This window comes from Ostrea edulis, chromosome 2 (assembly GCF_947568905.1).
Source record: "Ostrea edulis chromosome 2, xbOstEdul1.1, whole genome shotgun sequence".
NCBI classification, from domain to species: domain Eukaryota; kingdom Metazoa; phylum Mollusca; class Bivalvia; order Ostreida; family Ostreidae; genus Ostrea; species Ostrea edulis.
In genome coordinates this window covers 48999095-49021960 of record NC_079165.1, presented here as the reverse complement: position 1 = coordinate 49021960, position 22866 = coordinate 48999095, and the positions used below count along the sequence as shown (strand labels likewise).

General features: G+C 36.3%; 1 protein-coding gene across 4 annotated transcripts in view; it reads right to left on the bottom strand.

Moving 5' to 3' along the window:
- The window catches only part of LOC125679484 (golgin subfamily A member 2-like), a 146220-nt gene that overhangs the window by 112093 nt on the left and 11261 nt on the right, over positions 1-22866 (bottom strand). For 3 of the 4 annotated variants that reach the window (XM_048918738.2, XM_048918739.2, XM_048918741.2), the window contains exons 2-5: positions 21612-21746; positions 19636-19685; positions 8073-8136; positions 4-48 (exon numbers count right to left, since the gene is read on the bottom strand). In XM_048918738.2, the coding sequence (XP_048774695.2) occupies positions 4-48; positions 8073-8136; positions 19636-19685; positions 21612-21746 (294 nt within the window). Of the gene's footprint in view, positions 1-3; positions 49-8072; positions 8137-19635; positions 19686-21361; positions 21469-21611; positions 21747-22866 lie in introns of those variants that run through there. The other variant, XM_048918740.2, reaches the window with a different exon arrangement.

The following is a 22866-nucleotide window of genomic DNA, read 5'->3' as shown; positions in this document are numbered from 1 at the left end:
TACCTCCATATAATTAGTACCAGAAGTGTCCTCTTCCATTGGCTGGGGCTGAAATTAAAGGAACCAAATTTGATTACATATAACTATGTAGTGTGTTTACAAAATTTACGTGCTTCTATAATATAAAATCAGTTGAAACTATAATGCTAATTGTAACAGGGGCTGTTACAGATGTTCCCCATACATCCCCTCATTTAAAAAGTGGTGCCATTTGTTTTAGTAAGTTCCACTGAATTGTTCAGTAGACATTTACATTATATACTGTAAAAATTTCACCTTATTTCCTTCATTTATTGGCTAGCTATAAAAGTTAAGGCGTCATCCAATCAAAATCAATACAATATATGCATGCACTTTCTGGTCCGTTACTTTCACCATGCCAATCTATCAATTTAAGTGTCACAGTAAATGTGTATCCGGCATAATTTTCAAAGAAATTTATAGAAGTTTTAACTATTATCCAATCAAAAACAAGATGTGTTTGTGAAACACAAATGCCCCTGATAATGGTCAATTTCCAAAGATGGCCAAGGTCACAAGGACATAGTCATGCCAACTTTTAAAAATCTCCATGAAGGATAAATATCTTGGTACCAGCTAGTAGAAAGATCTTGTCATAAGAAATGCTCATGTGCAATATGAAAGCTCTAATATTTACCATTTAGAAGTTAAAAATGACCAATGTCAATTTTTTTAAAAAGTATGTCAAATGTCAAGGTCAAAAGGTTTAGTACCCATGGAAAGGTCTTGTCACAAGGAATACTCATGTGAAATATCAAAGCTCTAGTACAGACCCTGAAGCGTACTACTACACCTCTAAATCGTTTCGTTTCGTTCCGTGCAAACCGTTCACCGTTCCGTGCTGACCGTTCAGCGTTCTGTGCAAAGCGTGCAAACCGTTCCGTGCAAGAATCATTTCGTTTCATGCAAACAGTTCACCGTTCTGTGCAGACCGTTCACCGTTCTGTGCAAAGCGTGCAAACCGTTTCGTGCAAGAATATTTCCGTGCAAGAAACGTTTCGTGCAGTAGCCACGCCTACAGAAGCGTGAAGACCGTTCAAGCCACGCCCCGAGAATCGTGCAAGTCATTCCGCTATCCCATCCAAGAAAGATGGACATAGATTGTCGCTCAGAATTCGATCAGTTATTTTGAATTTAAACAAAGCTGGACTATCCACTGTAAAAATTCGAAACATTTTCGAAAAAAATTATGTTCTATGGTGTGTGTTATTTGCGAATACACACAGCTGCCAAATAATCATGATAAGGGTGGAATTCTAAGAAAAGAAAAAAATGTCAATATTTCCCCCCTGATACTGATACTTATATTGTTTTTCAGCATTTTGAGCCAATTCCAACGATACCAAACACTATATATTATTTTTATGAGAAAACCTGGTTTTGAAATTTTTTTTAGTCTTCTTTGTTCATTAAACTATTCTTAACTTCTATATTTAAATAATGCGTACTTGCAGGCAATTCCTGTTTTGAATGTGAATTAGTATGTTCAGTAAATGAAAAGCATACATGGGATATTTAACAATTACTGTTGTGCTCTCTCTGTCTCTCTCTCTCTCTGTCTCTCTCTCTCTGTCGATGATTAACAAATTGGAATTAATTTATTACATAATTAATAGAAGCAAAAATACAAACCATCGAATGATTTGTTTTTAAAATCCCGAGTACATTACATTTGACCGAGACTTATGTTCAATGTACTTTGATAGAAGTTTTCATTTAAAAAAATGTTCATCGAGAGTGTCTGGATAATGTTACAGTAATGATTTTTGTATAATATGTATATATACCATGCAAATTCGTAGGTTCTTTGTCACAGTATAACTAAATTACGGTTAGGGCTATTCCAGAAATAAATACATGGGGGGGTCGGGAGGCACCTTTTGTATATACCAAGCACCCATAAAAAAAAAATAAAAAATTACCCCATGACCCATCAAATTAATAGAGGGCGAAGCCCTCTCACGGCCCAAAGGGCCGTGAGAGCGGAGCTCTCCCTATAGGTAACACGTATATACATGTTTAAAAGGAAAATAATGAAAAATTAAACCATACCTATGGAACTTGAAAAGTTTGGTACCAATGGCGTCGATTCGAATATTAGCGCGTGGACATGTATTCCTCCATTTTGAATCTCGTCTACCCTAGTTCACGTTGTTCTGAGATGTTACATAAAATCCGTAAAAGCATGTAAATCTTATTTTCTTAATCATATATAATCACTCCACGATTAACGCCATGTTTTTTGTAGTGGTTCAAACACTATGTTTGTAAATTTGCTAAATAACGACGCTGAATATGACGTCACAATGTACTGTTTACATCGATTGCGTTATATTTCCCGCGTTCAATATATAGGCGGATCAAATGTCCAAAAATTATAATGCTTTGATACAGCTCTGTCCTCGTGATAACTTCGGGTTATTTTTGTCCTGTTTTGGATATAGATATTAATGCCAAAACTTTTTTGCTTCGCCCTCAAACACGGTCATGCCGTAAAACATATTAAACTCATTTTACAATGACCCATCTAATAAAAAAAAAAAACTAACCAGACCCACCACAAAAATATTTTTAAAAATGAAAACGGTACAAATCTCGCGAGGTTTTCGGGACAAACATTCTAGTCAATGATGCGGTAATGCCTGTGCGACATTGTATCACAGTAGTTCTGAAGAAACGATGTCACATCAACAATCAAAGGCATCTATGGCGGGAATGTTGGAAAGATTGGGAGTCCAAACGATGCTATTATCATGAAATGGGTATGGATATGTTTTTCCACGAATCGTTTGTCTTCTAATGGAGCCCGCGCCCGGAGGCCTCTATATCACCATCACACCGACTGATAAATATAACGCATCGGTACCCTCGTATAAATGAACTAAGGTTTGCCTATTTTTATTAGAAAACGGAATACCTATTGGTTTCAAAATATTCCCAAAATCGATGCACTGTAAACTGTAATAATCTACAGAACAGAGTTCGCTGCCATCACGTCCAAAGGGACCCTATTAAACGCGCCTCTAATTTGAAGAGTGCCGTAATGGAAAGTTATGCGCTGCAAAGAGCGACAACTCGAATAGTTCTATGTTACTTTCGATTTCGAAAGCAGCATTTCGAAAGCACGTTTTCAATTTTCCCTCCGATGTTTTGTAACCAACACGACAAGAGCGACAATAAAAATATTCTGAAAACTCAACACCCACGTGGCACAAAATAAAACAATAGAAACTACCCACTACCCATAATAAATATTTTATTAACAATCCCACCACGGACCAATTAAAATATGAAAAAATACAACCACCCACACAAAAAAATATCATTTGCCGCCCGACCCCCCCATTTGATCATTTCTGGAACAGCCCTTAGCTAGTCTGGGTTTTGACTTCTTATGAAAAGTGTGAAATATATTGGGTCGGCGCGATATCAGATCTAGTCTAAGATCAGGGGTATCTTGCGCCGACCCAATATATTTCACACTTTCCGCAAGAATCCAAGCACTTCTGTTGATTCAAATACACGGATTAACTGACCCTGAAGCAAAAAACCCTTCGAATTTGCATGGAATGTACAAGTTATACACAGGTCATTGTTATAGTCATACATGTATCATAGTACCGCTAACCAGACACACATTTTTGTTTTATTTTTTAAAATAAGTTATTGAATGACGAAGTATGACCAAACTGCAGATTGAACTTTATAGAGCCCCGTGTTAACATTACATATATTTTTCAATGTATCAGAAGGGGTATGTTGCCGGTTAAGTTGGGTAAAATTCTTGACAAGCAATATGATAACAACAAAAAATGGTGCTTAAATTGTCCGATTACGAAAACCTGTACATGTGTGTGTGTGGGGGGGGGGGGGGGGGGGGGGTAGTAGTCTGAAACTGTCTCAATTTCCCCTTCCGACTCCAATTTCTTAAATCATAAATTAAAATAAGGACAGGTGACACGTTTCGTCGACAGGTTACCACGAAGCCCATGCGTATGGGTATACGGACTCCCAGAGATGGCATGACTGACGAGAACCTCTATTTTATCTGTTGCATTACTGTACATTTATAAAAATGCATCTTTATTCATTTTCTTTCTCTAAGAAAAGTGTAATTGGTTTTCCTTTTTTTTAAAAAGTGTCTTGAAATATACAAATTACACATGCTTTTTAACGCTATGATCACTCCGACTGATATGCATGTATATAATGAAACAGAAGCGAACTTTGTTCTTTCTATATGAATTAATTTAAGAGATTGTTTAAGAGCATAAAATAAATATGCAAGTTGATTAATTTTCATTCTACAACGATGATGTTTTTGCATGTCTTTCTCTTTTTCTCGACATGTGTATATTTCATTACCTGTTGTCCAACAGTCTTTGATTAATCTTTATTCAGCTTACACAATTATTGTAATCAAAACAAAAGTAATACCATGTCGGGCAGGTATAATATTCATGGTATCAGGACAACTCGCCCTCAAGACAAATCGACCCCTCATCGGGACAACTCGCCCCTAAGACAACTCGCCCCCTCTTCGGGACAACTCGCCCCCTCTCTTGAGATATCTCGCTCCTTCATATCATACATGTTTACAATTATTATTTTTGGTCTAAATCCAAGAGGTGTTTTAGCAGAAATTAATGAATTTCTTATAGATAGTATATACATCACAGACAATAAGACGTGTTCACATAAACACCGAACTTCGTGTCTTTTTATGCAAGACGAAAGATTTTAGTGAAAATCCAGTGTTTGGGTTCAGTAAATTCATCATCACTTTTATTTACATGTAAAATATATAATTTCAGCGGAAACAAGCTAGCGTTTGGTATAGGGAGAGTATTAGCTTGTTCTACAGCTGACATAGTATAATTATCAATAATCTGCGTCTGTTGTTAAATCTAATTGTTTGATTTCCCCCAAGCTGTTATAAATTTACTTCAAACATTATGAGGTACTCATCATCAGAGTTCTTTGCACTTTGAAATCGCCGCGTAAAAAGAATCACCCCGCGTAAAAAGAATCAGTAAAGCAAAGCCGTTATAAAATTTCTAAAATGGGAATTTTATTATTTTTCAGCGGGAATTAGTTGAGAAACGCATTAAAAGATAATTACATGTATCAGAATATTCATGCTTCACCTTTACACTTATGTATACTATATCGATAAAAACAAAAACAAAACCCCACTCCCCCCCCCCCCCCAAAAAAAACCCCAAAATTTTCTCAGTATTGGAGATATTTAATCAATTACCTGAAGATCAGCAAATATAATTTTTCTTGCCAATTGATTTATGAAAAATATAACTTTTTCTGAAATGCAATAATCAAATCTGTGTATAATTCTATTAGAATTTACCATTCATGTTAAAGTATGAAATAAAAATACGTATCTATATAGGGTTAAAAGTGTAAATAACACACACACACAAAATAAAAATAAAATGTGATAATATATTTATATAGAATATTGGGGGCAAGTTGTCTCAAGAGAAGGGGGCGACTTGTCCTGAGAGAGGGCGAGTTGTCCTAAAAGGGGCGAGTTGTCTTGGGGGCGAGTTGTCCAGCATTCATATTCATTACCATTTCTTCTTAATCATTTAAGTTTATCATTACATGCACTATGCATATATATCATGGTTTAATCACTCTGTAAAGACCTGAATCAGGTTGAGATAATTAAAGCGTGCAGGCCACGCCTACCGTTTCATGTAAACCATTCACAATCATTTACAAAGCGTGCAAGCCACGCCTACCGTTTCGTGCAAATCGTGCAGACCGTTCAGGAAATGGGAAGCGTTTTGTGCAAATCATTCCATGCAAAGCGTTCCGTGCAAAGCGTTCAGCATGTCGTGCAAAGCGTTCAGCGTTCCGTGCAAGAATCGTTTCGTTTCGTGCAAGTGGTGTATTAGTACGCTTCAGGGTCTGTACTTACTGTTCAAAAGTTATTAGCAAGGTTAAAGTTTTCAAAAAGTAGGTCAAGGTCACAGGGTCAAGAATGTTGATACACACGGAAAGGTCTTGTTACAAAGAATACTCATGTGAAATATCAAAGCTCTAGCACTTACTGTTCAAAAGTTATTAACAAGGTTAAAGTTTCAGACAGGATCTCGACAGAATTAGACAGGACAAAAACAATCTTCGATCTCGGGGGCATAATATGCACAAGTGTATGCATGATAGGCTAAGTAGTGATTTTAACAACACCACTAAGTGAAGAGTTTCAATATCCAATTGACAAAGTTTGTTGATTCTAACACTCAAACCTACATGAGCCCAAAAAGGGTAATGAAATACGGCCATACCATTTTAAATTATAGGTCATAGCGACTTTGACGTAGGGTGTGACACATCTTCTACCTAATATGCAGTAACTGACCAAGTTTGACAATTCTAGGCCAAATAATTTTTCAGTTATGAGTCAGATGAGGGTTTGCAATAATTAGCCATATCACCTTAATCAAAGGTCACAGTGACCAAACTTTAAAATGTAACACACCTTTTACCCAAGATGCATAAGCTGACAAAGTTTGATGATTCTAGGTCTCATACCGTATATCAGGTTTTTTCCACCTGTATCCAATTTCCGCTTTGTTTGCGATGATTTCCAAATCACGGAAAATAAATCAATGTAAATTTGATACAAAGTTTTGTTTTTGTAATAGAGTTATATAACATACAGGTAAAAGTACGATGAAAGTTCTGTGTTCAGTGTGCTTTGTTTCCCCCTATATCTGACAAGTGCCAGATACCATATATACTCGCCTATAAGTCAGATTTTTGGGAGTTAAATTTTGGTCCAAAACTCTATGTCCGACTTATACGAGTGTCCTAAGAAGATAAGTATTGTTCTTGATGGCGTAATGTATAGCCTAGTATTATTTAAACTACAAAAACATGGACGAAGTAAACAAAATAGTGAGTGTTTAATTTGTTAAGAATAAAAAGTGAAATATCGATGTCATATCCCAAAACATTATTAGAAGAAGGATAAATATATAAGAGCATTGATATGAAATTGATTTGTTGGGGGAAAATATCAAATATCGGTGCATTTCTCAAAATATTATTTGAATCACAGGTAAAAACATTAGAGCATTGATTTGAAATTGTCAAATGATTCTTGAAAAAAGTGAGACCGACTTATAAATGGGTTAATGGCAACTCCCTCCAAAATAACCTAAAAACTTATAGGCGAACCGACTTATGGGCAAGTATATACGGTAACAGGTATGTAAGCCTCATTGTTTATTTAATAAATGACAAGCCAATTAAATGGGCCAAGTTCCTTGCTTCAATCAATGTATAATCATACCTGAGCTACTCATACATTTAACGGTTCATGGTTTATGACTGAAAATAAATATCGATAAATATTTTGCAATACAGCTTTGTCCAGTTGATATATCAGAGTTCATTGCAAAATTTTCTGCAAATCTACTTATTTACGTTACAATGAAAGGTGAAGATAACAAACAGTGATTTATGTTACTATACCGCCAAATTGTACATATTAAGGTCGATCCATCTCTCACCCGTATGTACATATTAAGGTCGATCTATCTCTCACCCGTATGAAGCCACTTGGAGTGAAATGGATGACAAAGCTCTATGATTACATGCAAACAAAACCCGAAATTGTCAGAGATTGATCCAGAGAAGCAGGAATATTATCAATATTAAGATATGATTATAATTGCGACAGTAACTCAGAAATTGTGTAAATCATTCCATTGACTGAATTTCTGCATTATTAAAATTTAAGAGTTATACGAACAAATGCTGGCTTTTTCCAAATTCCTTCATACATGTAAGTTTATATAACCATGAATTATATTTTCGCTATGACTTTGAAAGTGAAAATTTGATTCACATAAATTTGATATACTGTTTTAGGCTCTGATTCGCGGAAAAAACCTGATATACGGTAGTATTTGAGCTGAACATGAAAAAGCTTTCAGACAGACAAATGGACATAATATGGGTTTATAAAAAAGAAATCAGGAGCATCTTAAAAGAAAGTAATTGTGACCTTTGTGACTTACTTCTGATATGAGTCCATTTAGTTGTCTGGATAATTGATGGAGGCTTTCAGTAGATCCAGTTGTTCTGCAAAAATTGTATGATGTAAATGTAGTTTCACCATAACACTAGATTTCAACATTTCAAAGTGCAGATTTTATTATTTTACACTGTACAGTAGATTTCATCATTTTAACTATATGCTACACTCATTCATCATCCATGCACAAAATTTAAAGTTATAATAGCTCTCAATCTGAAAATTTTGTTTTGCTATGAAAAAGTGCTACAGTGGAACCCCGTTATTATGTTCCCCCCTTTATTACGTTTTAGATTTTGCCTATACATTTGCATGTAAAACTTTGATCCCCTATTGTGGCCCCATCCAACCCCCAGGGGCCATGATTTGAACAAACTTGAATCTGCACTATTTTAGGAAGCTTTCATGTAAATCTCAGCTTTTCTGGCTCCGTGGTTCTTGAGAGGAATTTTTTTTAAAGATTTATCCTATATATTTGTATGTATAACTTTGATCACCTATTGTGCCTCCATCCTACCCCCGGAGGCCATGATTTGAACAAACTTGAATCTGCAATATGTCAGGAAGCTTTCATGTAAATTTCAGTGGTTCTTGAGAAGATGATTTTTAAATGACCCCACCCTATTTTTGCGATTATCTCCCCTTTAAAAATGACATGGCCCCCTTCATTTGAACAAACTTGAAAGCCCTTCACTTAAGGATGGTTGAAATTGGCCCAGTGGTTCTGGAGAAGAAGTCGAATATGTAAAAAGTTCACAAACAGACGACGGACAACATGCGATCAGAAAAGCTCACTTGAGCTTTCTTTCAGCTCAGGTGAGCTAAAAACTACTGGGCCAGGAAAGATGAAATTTACATGAAAGCTTCCTGACATAGTTCAGATTCAAGTTTATTAAAATCATGGCCCCCAGGGTAAGATGAGGCGACTATAGAGGATCAAAGTTTTACATACAAATCATTAAAAATCTTCTGAAAAATCACTGGGCCTGAAAAGTTTACATTCCAGGGCTCAAAATTAGCGAGAAATACTCGCAAAATGCGAGTACATTTCAAAAATAGCGAGTAAAAATAGTGGACACTCGAAAATCTTAGCGAGTGTTGATTTACAAACCATGATCGTATCGAATACGTATTATAAGGTGATGCGCTATTCGCATTTCTTAAACTTGCATTCAGAATCATACACACGCTTACATGAACAACCGATTTCAACAACCATTTCTATCCGGATTTTTCTTTTATGATTTTTTCAAGAAACTCGGAGTCAAACAAATGCATTAGAGGTTGGACATCGCATTATGATGAAAAATATAGACATGTGTCGAGAGTCCTGTCCACTTATAGGGGTGATTAAATTGAATTCCAAGTATGAGGTTTTTGTTATTCATTTATCTAAAAAGAATCGGAGTCTATGTTTTACCAAGTCTTCCGGTAGTCATTTTTATCAGAATGACCTACGTGGTATCTACATTAATTTATTGTCATATTGTCTTATTGATGTCGGGTTGTAGTGATGACACGAGTGCACTGCTCGGCACGTAGACGATTATCAAAAAAGTCCATGGAACTCGTGATTGTGCTGCTTATAAACCATATGTCTGGGATTCGCTTTAAAAAATCACTTGTGACACCCCTGATGTGGCATGAAATTGGAAGACATTGGATCTAGACCTGAGGTAAACAGGTTGTGGATTAGAGGTGTGGTGGTCAAGAGACCTAAACATTGCACCATATGACTTACGTAACTTAGTGACTTGTCCAAACGATGCCTGTTGACCCACTAGGCTCAATAATGATGGGGAAAATCATTGATTTTAAAAAAGAACTATGAAAAAAGAGCACTGCTTCATTATTTATATTTTAGCTTGTATGTTTTCATTTTAGCCTATGGTAGAAAAAGTGAATTTCGACCCCTGCATTCATATGAAAGCTTCCTGACATATTCCAGATTCAATTTTGAAAAAATCATGGCCCCCAGGAGTAGGTTGGGGCACAATAGGGTTAAAAATTTTACATGCGAATATTTAGGAAAAATCTGAGCCAAGTGACTCAGGTGAGCGATGTGGCCCATGGGCCTTTTGTCTTAAACATGCGATTGTAGAGAAGAATTTTTTTTTAAAATTGGTCAATTTTGGGCAATTTTTGCCCGACCCCTAAGGCCCTAGGGGTGCAGGAGTCCTGAAATTGACAATTTATGTCCCCCATATCCCAAAGATGCTTCATAACAAATTTGAAAAGAATTGAAATAGTAGTTTTCAAGAAAAAGTTAAAAAATTTCTATTGTTCACACATTGCAGGCTGTCCAGCACTTGTTGACAAAAAATTAGGGCTAATTGTAGGGCTCAATTATGAAATTTTAGGGGAAATCAATACACTATATATACCAGTTTGCTCAGATTGTGTCAAACCCCTGTATTTTAGTGCTGGTATATCCCCCCCCCCCCCCCCCCAAATATGCTTTTACTGTGCAGATGACACAGTTGAGCAAACTGAAGGGGCTTATCTCACTTGTGAAAGCTGTAGGGCTAATCACAAGTTGCCACACAAAAGAAAGAATGTAAAAAATGCAAGAGAAAAAAAGAAGAGAAGGAAATAATCTTCTTAATTTCTTTCAATGTTTATTGAGCACTGGATTAAAGAAAAGGGAGTTTTGAAATAAAATTTTCAAAAAATCCCTCCTCTGTTTTTTATGAGGTAAAAAGGGAAAAAAACATGAGATGTTTGTAAAACACATATGCCCCCCATGGTGCAAAATTGAAAAGGGTTATACACACACATCATTTAATTGATAGTAGTATCATCAATTCAAAATATTGAGCAGACAATATCTTCCTATGTCAAGAGTGGATTGACCATGTGACCTAAAAATCAATAGGGGTCATCTACTCCTTATGCTGTACCAGCGTACCAAGTTTGGTGTCAATCAAGCAAATAATTCTTAAAATATAGGAGACAATATACTACTGTCCAGTTCAACCTTTGACCGTGTGACCTCAAAATTAATAGGGGTCATCTTCTCCTGAAGATATACCAGTGTACTAAGTTTGATGTCTGTCAAGCAAAGGGTTATCAAGATATTGAGTGGACAGTATATTACTATGTCCAGTTTGACCCTTGATCTTTGACCATGTGACCTCAAAATCAATAGGGGTCATCTTCTCCTGAAGATGTACCAGTGTATCATGTTTGATGTCTGTCAAACAAAGGGTTCTCAAAATATTGAGCTGACAGTATATTCCAACGTCCAGTTTGACCCTTGACCTTTGACCAGGTGACCTCAAATCAATAGGGGTCATCTACTCTTTAGTAGGGGTGAAACAATACAGTACCTTCTCAATTCAATTCAATTTTCAATACTTTAGTCTCGATTCGATGATTTTCGATTCAATACAATAGCATCTACCAAATTCTGTATCATGCTAAGATTTTTTATGTTTCGTTGTATTTATTGCTCTCTGCAAATAAATTCTACATAATGTAAAACCGTTTAACATAGAGCAACACTCTTATCACTTGTCCTAAAGCCGAAATGTCGCCATACCCAGGATTTATACATTGGGGGTGCATTTTTCATCTCGACTGCGTCCATTTTGATACAGCAAAGTTTACTCGTATGTTGATTGGGCAATTTTCAATTCCATTGGCTAATCAAAAACTATGTTATCAAGAGCAATGTGTGCAATGATTTTAGAACCGTATTGAACCGAAACAGACCCCGAATAAATCGAACATCGAATCGAGACCACTACATCGCGATTCGGTCGCATCGCGATGCATCGTTTCACCCCTACTCTTTAGGATGTACCAGTGTACCAAGTTTGATGTCTGTCAAGCAAAGGATTCTCAAGATATTGAACGGAGAGTATATTCCTATGTCCAGTTTGACCCTTGACCTTTGACCATGTGACCTCAAAATCATAAGTAGTCATCTTCTTCTAAAGATGTACCAGTGTACCAAGTTTGATGTCTGTCAAGCACAGGGTTCTCAAGATATTGAGCGGACAGTATATTCCTATGTCCAGTTTGACCCTTGACCATGTGACCTCAAAATCAATAGGTGTCATCTTCTTCTGATGATGTACCAATGTACCAAGTTTAATGTCTGTCAAGCAAAGGGTTCTCAAGATATTGAGCAGACAGTATATTCCAATGTCCAGTTTGACCCTTGACCTTTGACCATGTTATCTGAAAATCAATAGGGGTCGTCTTCTCCTGAAGATGTACCAGTGTAACAAGTTTGATGTCTGTCAAGCAAAGGGTTCTCAAGATATTGAACGGACAGTATATTCCTATGTCCAGTTTGACCCTTGACCTTTGACCATGTGACCTCAAAATCATTAGTAGTCATCATCTCCTGAAGATGTACCAGTGTACCAAGTTTGATGTCTGTCAAGCAAAGGGTTCTCAAGATATTAAGCGGACAGTATATTCCTATGTCCAAAGTAGATTGACCCTTGACCTTTTGACCTGAAAAACAATAGGGGTCCTCTTCTTTTCATAACCAACCCACATATGAAATATCATTACGATCAAGTGAATGGTTCTCAAGATATTGAACGGACAACATGTGGTCTACCAACCGACCGACAGGTGCAAACCGATATGCCTCTCTTCTTTGAAGGGGGGCATAAAAAACCCAACTTTTTTCACATCTCCCCTTTGCAATAGTGTAATTAACTGCTTGACAGGAAGGCATCAACCTATTCATTCATAAGATCTACCACATGCACATCTTTGATGATCTTAGAATCTAATCAAAACCAGAACAAATTGTGTGATGTCAATATTATTGATTTTTGTGGTCTTGAATACAAAAGAGTTCCACATCATGGCAGCCTCTATTGATAGCAGGAATTTCAATTTTAAACGTTTTCAAATTACCATAGTACTGAAGCTTATCTTAGGCCATATATCAACAGAATAGTATGACAAATCTTTATCATATAATTAATCCTATCATTTATCATGTAAAAATCTTTTGGGTTGCCTTTCCCTTTCATCTTTGTCACAACCAATAAACAAACTTGAAACATGGATCCACTGGTCAACTGCCTTTCATTGCATTATCTGAATAAGCGATCTGCAAACTACGTACAAACACATTTATTATAAATACATTTTCAAAATTACCAGAGTAGCAAGGGAAAAAAAAAGAGGAATTGACATGAAAAATTAGGGCCTTTTTAGGATTTCCCCTTGAATTCAACATATTTCTAGGAATTTTAGCAAAACTAAATAAAGATTAGGATTTTTTTAGGAATTTTAGGGCCGCTGGACAGCCTGTACATTTAATAACTGACCATTTTGGTCCCAACCTGATACTAAAACCCTTACCCCTGGGATCATCAAATTTACAATTTTAGTAAAGGACTATCTACTCTTTCTAAATATCCATTTAGTTTCAATTTAGTAACAATAGCACTAAAGAAGATGTTATTTAATAGTTTTACACATAAACACTATATACCAAGTTTGGCCCCACCCTGGGGTCAGAACCCCTAGTCCGGTGGTCATGAAATTTACAATTTTGGTAAAAGCTTCCTCGCTCATCATTATTATATACTCACTTTTTCTGCTAGATGCTTGATAGGAGTAAAGATGAAGTTTACAGTTTTTACCCAAAAATTAAGGCCCCTGAGGGTGGGGAATCATGAAATTTACAATTTCTGGTCTCCTTCACCTACAGATGCTGCATTCAAAATTTGGTCAAGATTGGCCCAGTAATTTCTGAGAAGTTGTTAACAGAGGACTCATAACGACGGACACAGATCAATAGCAATAGGTCACCTAAGTGACTTAGGTGACCTAAAAATGCAATGCATGTCTGGTGGTAAGAAAGCAAGCGATGAAGTGTTGCTTCTCCTTTTGTACAATAATGCTGGAAATGTGTTATTCAATTGAAATACATTAATAAATCACAATATCCATTGTGCACAGCAAATCTTTTAAGTTTTGAACTAATGCAGGCAACTTTCTTGAACTCGGATGTGTCAAATACTCGGGATATGTCGAAGTGAGCTGCTAGTCCCGGTCATGATTCTTTGGAAACTTTGGGTATCTCATACAGGAGAATCGCGAATACTCCATTTAAAATTTCAGTCCCAAGCACAATATTTACCTGATTTATACCACAATCAGACTAATTTCCAACTCTGTTGAACATAATGATATACCAGGTATTTCATATCCCGCATATTTTTTATACCGCACATATGAAAGTCCGTCAAAATTCACACTCGGGGTTCTGGTAATTAACCCCACATGACCCTGCATGTTGATTACACGTTAACAAATTGATAACTTGGTTAAAATAATTGATTTAGAGTGCCGACTAAACAGGATTACCAGTGCATTTTAAAACGAAAGCGATAATTCCCAGAATAGTCATGCTCGACCGAAATAAAAAAAATGTAGTTGTTAAATAAAGGTAAAATTTCGTGAAATTACACGAAAAAGTTGTAAATATCTTGGGGGGAATTTGTTATGGTCACATACGACAGTGAGTCGCTATGGCAGTTTTAACTGTATATATACTAGCGGGAAAAAGAAACTATGCATAATAAATAGTGTTGAATAATCGAAAAAAATTTATAATCGATAATTGGTCAAAATCGGAAGAACTAAATCGATCAATGATCGAAATACATATAATCGGTATTTACATGTAATTAATAAATGTTTATTATTTTTGGGTTATTTCCTTTTAGTTTTATGGATATGTGCAACATACACACATCTATTAGCTTATTTACGAGGAATGAAATGGGTTTTTTCCTAGCCATGACATCCAGATTGGCTTTAGTTTAGTTTTAAGAAATCTTAAAGTTTTCAGACGTCCGACTTTGGTTTCCATGGGTAGGGATATATATCAAATCATCAACGAATCCGAGATTCCTCCGACTCTTACCCCCGCTTTTATATCGTGACATCTGCGGGAGAGAGTCAGAGCGGACTCTATAATGAAAAGTGGGAATTCAGCGACACCACCTAGTGTCGCTGCATTGCCTACCTTTTACAACTTTATTTCGCGGATTTACCGTCCAAGACGCAAGGATTCGGTTATCGAATGATTATTCTACAAGTTAACCAAGACTAAATTGATGCTACTGCCGTGTACAAAGCCCTAACACTGACAAATGAAGCATCAGTTTGACTTTGGCCGCCTCCTCGCCATTCGAGTTCTTTGCGCATGATGTCAGCACACAAATACACAAAATTCCAATCGGCATCAAAGTAGCCATGATTAGGCCTAACTTGAGGAATACTCATCCGATAACTGAATCATATCTAGATCAGCGAAATAAAGATGTAAACGGTAGGCAAAGCAGCGACACTAGCTGGTGTCGCTGAATTCCCTCAAGTATTTTCATTATGGAGTCCGCTCTGACTCTCCCCCGCACATGTCGTAATATAAAAGCGAGGATAAGAGTCAGAGGAATCTCGGATTAGTTATCAACTTCATAATTATTGAGTTGATTTCAATATCCATGATGATAATGATAATATCTAAAGCCTTCTTCCTTTTCAAATGTATTGATTGATATATACATAGTTGATTCGTTTATAATGGGCTTGTGTTCGGGCGACAATCAATTATGAAAAATGGAATCGATAATCGGAATCGACGAGCCCAAAACGATCGACAATTGATTGTCGGCGACAATCGTTTCATCACTAATAATAAAATTTAGTATAATTTTTCTATATCTATTATTTATAATCGATAAAGGTGATGTTTTTGAACAATATCGGATAGTACTGACTTTTTCATGTTAAATGAACACATGGTGTTTATTGAAGTGTTCGTACGCATGAGTTTTACTGGCCAATACTGTTTGGAGGAAGAATTGTAAAAGGTTTGTTTGGACACTATTCATTAAGGAAAGCACTTTAGTTTTGACAAAATTTACCCTTCTGTCATGCCACGACTCAGCTAAAACCAACATAATCGTGCTGTTGGGATGCTTCAAGCTGGAATGGCACAAAATATCGTAGCAAGACACTTTGGAGTTCATCGGAACACCATTCAGTCATTATGGAGACATTTCCAACAATCTGGTAACACTCGGGATCGACCACGTTCTTGGCGTCTTCGTGTGACGTAGCGTCGACAGGACAACCACATCAGACTTGTGCACCTGAGAAATCATTTCCAGACAGCAAGTTTGACTGCTTGTAGCATTCCTGGACTTCGACCAATCAGTCCAAGAACTGCGCGTAAACGTCTGCGCGAGCACAACATCAGACCAAGACATCCAGCGGTACGCCCAATACTGCTTTAACCTCATTGTATCGCTAGACTAGCGTGGTGCAGACGACATCTGCAATTCAGAATACAGGACTGGGCCAATATTCTGTTCACTGAGAATCCAGATTTCATTTGGATAGCAGTGACGGACGTTGTAGAGTGTATCGTCGCGTTGGGGAACGGTACCAGGACGCTTGTGTTGTGCAACGTCAACAATTCGGTAGAGGTAGCGTTATGGTGTGGGGTGGAATAACAGCACGTGGAAGGACCCCTCTACAAATTGTCAATGGAAATCTCACCGGCGTACGCTATCGAGACGAAATTATTCAGCGCCATGTGATACCCTTCATACAGAGACAGCAAAATCACATCACTCTGCAGCAAGACAACGCAAGGCCACATGTTGCATGTGTAGTCAGGGACTTTTTTGTTCAACAGAATGTCGATGTCTTTCCTTGGCCAGGTGTTTCCCCCGATTTATCGCCGATCGAGCACGTCTGGGATGAAATGGAACGACGTCTACTCCGTTTACCAAATCAGCCAGTGACATTGGCTGATTTAGGCCAGGCTTTAACCAACATCTGGAACAACATCCCTCAAGCATTTCTGAACACTTTAGTGGAATCAATGAGGCGCCGTTGTCAAGCAAGCGTGAATGTAAATGGTGGTCACACGCGTTATTAACTTTGTTAATTCAAGTTCGAATACCAATGTCTTTCGAGTGTGCTGAAATTGACGTTATTCGACGTTAACATTAATGGATTATGAAATGTTGTAACGAATACATTTGTTAACAGTATTACAAAAAATAGAATTTGTTCATTGTTATTTTTTTATTATTTTTTCATATAGTTCTTTTTTCCGCTAGTATTTATGTTTTTTCACTCGATGCACAATAAAGCTAATATTCTAATTCTATTCATTGTGCTTTTTCACTTTCTCAATAATCAACCAAATTTGAAAAATCTGAGTAATAATCATCTTTTAAACCTAAATTGGCTGATCTTGAACAAATTTATCTACACACATCAACAGACATTGCCTCCACAATCTCCATTTCAACATGATGTAGTAGGTCAAATAAATTGTGGGACCAACTCTAAAGAACAAAGTACGATTGTATACATAGAAAGGCCCAAAAATTTTCTCTCTATAAAATGTGTCTGGAATTAACCTTAATCAGCATTTTAAGAAAGTAAAATATATGCCAGGTATACTATGTCAACAAAATCAGAATGATATTCCTAATTGGATAGCATTATGACATCATGAATAAGACATTTCCGCCTTTTTTTCAAAATAAGCCTGAAAACTGTCAAATGTCATTCAGATTATTGCTCAGGAAAAGATGTGCGCATTTGTCGAGCAAAATGAAAATGATATATATTGTGTATTATTTTAAGATGAAAAACATACTTGAATATAAATTTGCTCAACGCATGCGCTGTATGTTTTCTGAAAGAAAAACCACCTGAATTTATGGATACTTTCATTGAAAATGGCATTTTTGCAATTTTATGCCAACTTCTAGCTCTCGTCATATGACACAAATCATTTTGCTGATCAAACTGAGCGGATTTTGGGTTTGCTAATCCATTCATTATTTAAATGCCAGGGTTTGAGCTCCAAGTGAAATCATCGATATTTTGGGCCAAATGACTTTAAAAACTGTACCTACTTCTTTTCCACAATCACCACTCTAAAACTCTTACAGCCAGAAAACTGACAAGACAGAAGGCCCTCACAATAAATGTAAAAATCAAAAGCGGTCTTCCTCAATCTGCCCAATTCCAGTATTATGTTTAAAATTTATGAAAATATTCTTCAAAAAACTTAAATTATTGCATGTCATAGAAAGTGCTGACAGATGGACAGGCAGACAAAGTTATCCGAGCATTACCTTTAAATTCTGTGAAAATCTTTTGAAGTAACCTCCAGTTAATGTGTTCCATAGAAAGTGCTATTTTCTTATTGATATATAAAAACATTCTAAGTCCCATAACTCTGTAAATACAAACCCAATAAATCTGAACAAGAGGCCCATGGGCCACATCGCTCACCTGAGTCATCTTGGCTCATATCTAAAGATTTTTCCTATATATTCGCATGTAAAACTTTGATCCCCATTGTGGCCCCAACCTACTCCCGGGGACCATGATTTTTATAAACTTAAATCTGCACTACGTTAGGAAGCTTTCATGTAAACATTAACTTTTCTGGCCCAGTGATTTTTCAGAAGATTTTTAAAGATTTTCCCCTATATATTTGTATGTAAATTTGGCCCCATCTTACCCCCTGGAGACCATGATATTTACAAAACTTGAATCTGCACTATGTCAGGAAGCTTTCGTGCAAATGTAAACTTCTTTGGCCCAATGGTTCTTAAGGAGAAAATTTTTAAGGAAAAAAATATTTTTACTATTTATTAGTTATGTAAAACTATGATCCCCTATTGTCACCTCAACTTACCCCCGTGGGCCATGATTTTAACAAACTTGAATCTGCACCATGTCAGAAAGCGTTCACGTCAATATCAGCTTTTCTGGCTCAGTGGTTCTTGAGAAGAAGATTTTTAAAGATTTCCCCTATATATTTCTATGTAAAACTTTGATCCCCTATTGTGGACCCAATCTACCCCCGGGGGCCATGAGTTTAACAAACTTGAATCTGCAATACGTAAGGAAGCTTTCATGTAAATTTCAGCTTTTCTGGCTCAGTGGTTCTTGGGAAGATTTTTATAGACCCCACCTTATTTTTACATTTTTGTGATTATCTCCCCTTTGAAGGAGGCATGGCCCTTCATTTGAACAGACTTGAAAGCCCTTCACCCAAGGATGCTTTTGGCAAAGTTTGGTTGAAATTGGCCCAGTTGTTCTGGAGAAGTCGAAAATGTAAAAAGTTTACAGACAGACGGACGGACAACAGGTGATCAGAAAAGCTCACTTGAGCTTTCAGGTCAGGTGAGCTAAAAACAGAAGAGGTCTTCCTAAGCCTATTCCAAGTATTATGATAATGCATAAAATTTATGAACATTTTCAAAAGGAAACTTAACTAATCCTGTGCCATAGAAAGTAATGATGGACAAACAGACAGTGATTGCTATAGGGCACCCACCATATGGCTGTTCCTAAATTAATAACGGATTTGAACGATCGCTAAGATAAAATCAAAGGCCTCAAGGGCCTCAGAGTCGACTCGTCCACAATTTCTAGTATGTCTCAGGCGGGTGGACTGGAATTTCATTCACTGTCTAATGGTAAGTCATTAAATTCCCACACTACATCAGCTATTCATTTACCTCATTTCTGGTTCTGTTGGAAATGAATGACTGTTTTGTTGCTCTTTCACCTGTACAAAAGAATAACAATAAACAAAAGGTTTCAGTTTTCTTCAGACTTCAACTTAAAATAACTTGTATTTCATATTACTTTATTTCCACAAAGATGTCCTGTCAATTTATCATGGAAATGTGAATGATCAATTCGTTTCAGCACACTGTATAAACATGTATGCAAAATTTATGAGAACACATACTTTCACATCAAGGCAATCTTGCATATTTATGCAAAAAACAAGATGTGTTTTAGAACACTGATGCTCCAAATTACAAAGTGGAACGGTAAGACATTGTAATTTTTTTTAATTTCAAAAACTAGGTCAATGGTCAATGTCAAAAGGCCAACAAATCTGGTATCGTTGAAAAGGCCTTCTTACAAAAAAATGTACATGCTTAATATAAAAACAGTACTTCTTACAATTTGAAAAAATATGGCTTATCTTCGAATTTTCCAAAAGTAGGTCAAAGGTCAATGTAATGGTCACCAGGTCAAATATTTTGGTGTTAATGGAAAGATCTTGCCACAAGGAATACACATAGCAAATATGAAAGGTCCACCTCTTATAGTGTAAAAGATCAAGTTTTTTGAAAATTAACAAAACCTAGGTCAAAGTCGAAAGGTCACAAGGTCAACAAATCTGGTATCATTTGTAAGAAGGTCTTCTCACAAGAAATGCACATTCTCACAAGAAATGCACATTCTCACAAGAAATGCACATGCTAGATATAAAAGCAGTACCTTTTACGATTTGAAATATATGGCTTATATTCAAATTTTTTTTAAAGTGGTCAATGGTCAATGTAAGTCACCATAGCTGCAATAATGTAGCCCTATCCGATTTTTTTTATTCTGACGTTTTCGGGATAGGGCTACAATTCCATAGGATCTCCACAATGGTGCAAAATAATTTTATGAATAACCGATAATAAGCTCCGTGTATTAGTCCCAAATGTTGTTTACACCAAAAAGAATACCAACTTTGTGCTTGGGCATGTCTAATAACGGTGTTTTTCATTAAACATCATGTAGAGCATGCAAAATTCTTCGTCTGCTTTTTATCATGAGATCTCGTAGGTGGATCTAGTGAAAAACCTAAACATTGACAATCTGTGCAAAAATGTAGTTGCTCAAGCCACTCCGGCAAAGAAAGGAAAATCATATGGTTGCAGAAAGAATTTACAATATGCTGTTCGTTTTTTTAACTTGATATTAAATCTAAACCTTTTTAATACCGATGAAATAGCTTTCTTCTCCGTACTTGTCCATTAATGTAAATACTACCTTATATGGCTTATATGTAAATAACTTGACAATCGGAAGTACTTAAACATGGCGCACAAATATGAATCGAGAAATTGGAATATATCGAAATTGTTGAAAACGGTAGAATAGAGCCTCACAAATCGTAAGTTGCAGGTTGTAAATTTATATATTGACTAAGAAACATATTAGAATATCATTTTATTTACATAAAGAAAGTCAGCAAATGTCTAGAAAATGTGGCGGGAGTGAATCACTCCCGCATTTGCACCATTAGGAAGATCCTAAGGAGTTGTAGCACTCTCCCAAAAAAAAAAAATCGGAGAGGGCTACATTATTGCAGCTACAGTCACCAGCTCAAAGATTTTGGTGTCAATGGAAAGGTTTTGCCAAAAGGAATACACATACCAAATATGAAAGCTTTACCTCTTAAGGAATAAAAGATATGACCAATGTTAAAGTTCTTTATCACAGATGGACAAGCCAAAAACTATATTCTCCGAATCTTCGATTCCGGAGACACAAAAATTGACCTTGTAAATGAAAAATTATTCATAATCATTTTTAATACATGTATGCTGATACTCAGAATGTGTTGACAAATCAAAATTCAGTACTTTTCTGATCATGATGCAAAAGTACTCTTGAACTGAAGTAAGCATCCATGTTACAATACCTCGTTTGGTTGGACCGACTCCTCTGGTGTACTATTCTCAGAGACTTCTGGTATCTTCTGTTTCTTGGAATCTTTATTCTGTGATACAGATGACTTTGTCAAATTGCCCCCAGAGGACTGCTTGAACTTCTTCAGCTGTAAATTTATATCAAGACTTATTCACATATTTGAGACCAAAATTTAAATGAAAATCATGATTTCTTTAAAATAAAGAAGCCAAATTTAATGAAATCACTAGATATACTTATATGTCAACACTTGAAATATTCATATAATATATACCCTATGTATTGGCATATAAGCTGACCCTCGTACAAGTCTGTTACCATTTTTTAACAAGAGTACCGCAAAAAGTACATAATACGCCAGTGCTTACATAGGGTGTTTTTCTTAAGCCATAATTTATAGAACTTTGCTTTGGGTAGTATCAGCAATCATCAGACTGTGACATACTCTCTTTGCATGGTAAGAATAAAGGGTCTTAGCTTGATTAAAACTGTGACAAGAGGTAGATAGACAAACCAAGAGTTCTGTGTGTAAAATATTTCCCCAACTTTGACCAAGTTAAACAACCTGTAAATATTTAAAACATCAAAGAAAATTATAAATTGTTTTAAGAATTAAAATCCTTGCACTATGCACATCTTCAAGTTATTTACAAAGATCCTAGCTTCTAAACTGTGAGAGGAGTTAAAAGGACAAACCATGCCCTTTATTTAATATAATATTTCCTCAAAAGTGTCCTTCCTGTCATGATATAATTCCACGCTCAAAATCTGATTCAAATACATTATACAGTGGAGCCTCGGTAATCCGGACGCCATTAATCCGGGCGCTTCACCTTCCGGATGATTTTTCTAGGGAACGGAATTTTTAGACATTATTTTGCATCATTAATCCGGAAATTCGCGTTCCGGATCCGGACGGTCATTTTTTACTACAAAACGTTATAATGCATTGAAAATTGTACCGTTAATCCGGACGGTAATTTTGTTGAGGGAAGGTCTGTGTCGGACAATTTTAGCAAGGCGTAAATTATAAAGAAAACAAGCCAAACTGTCTAATTGAAGCGATTACCTGTACCCTGTCAACACTTCCCTATAATTAGGTGGTGTGCGATGATATGTCAATTGGATAGCACGTGCCGATCGAGACATTGTATTGCCAATTTTCGCACATACATGTTTTATTGTGTGTAGTGTTGAATTTTGTAAATAAATCTGTAGCATATTATTTTATAGTCTTGATCAACAGC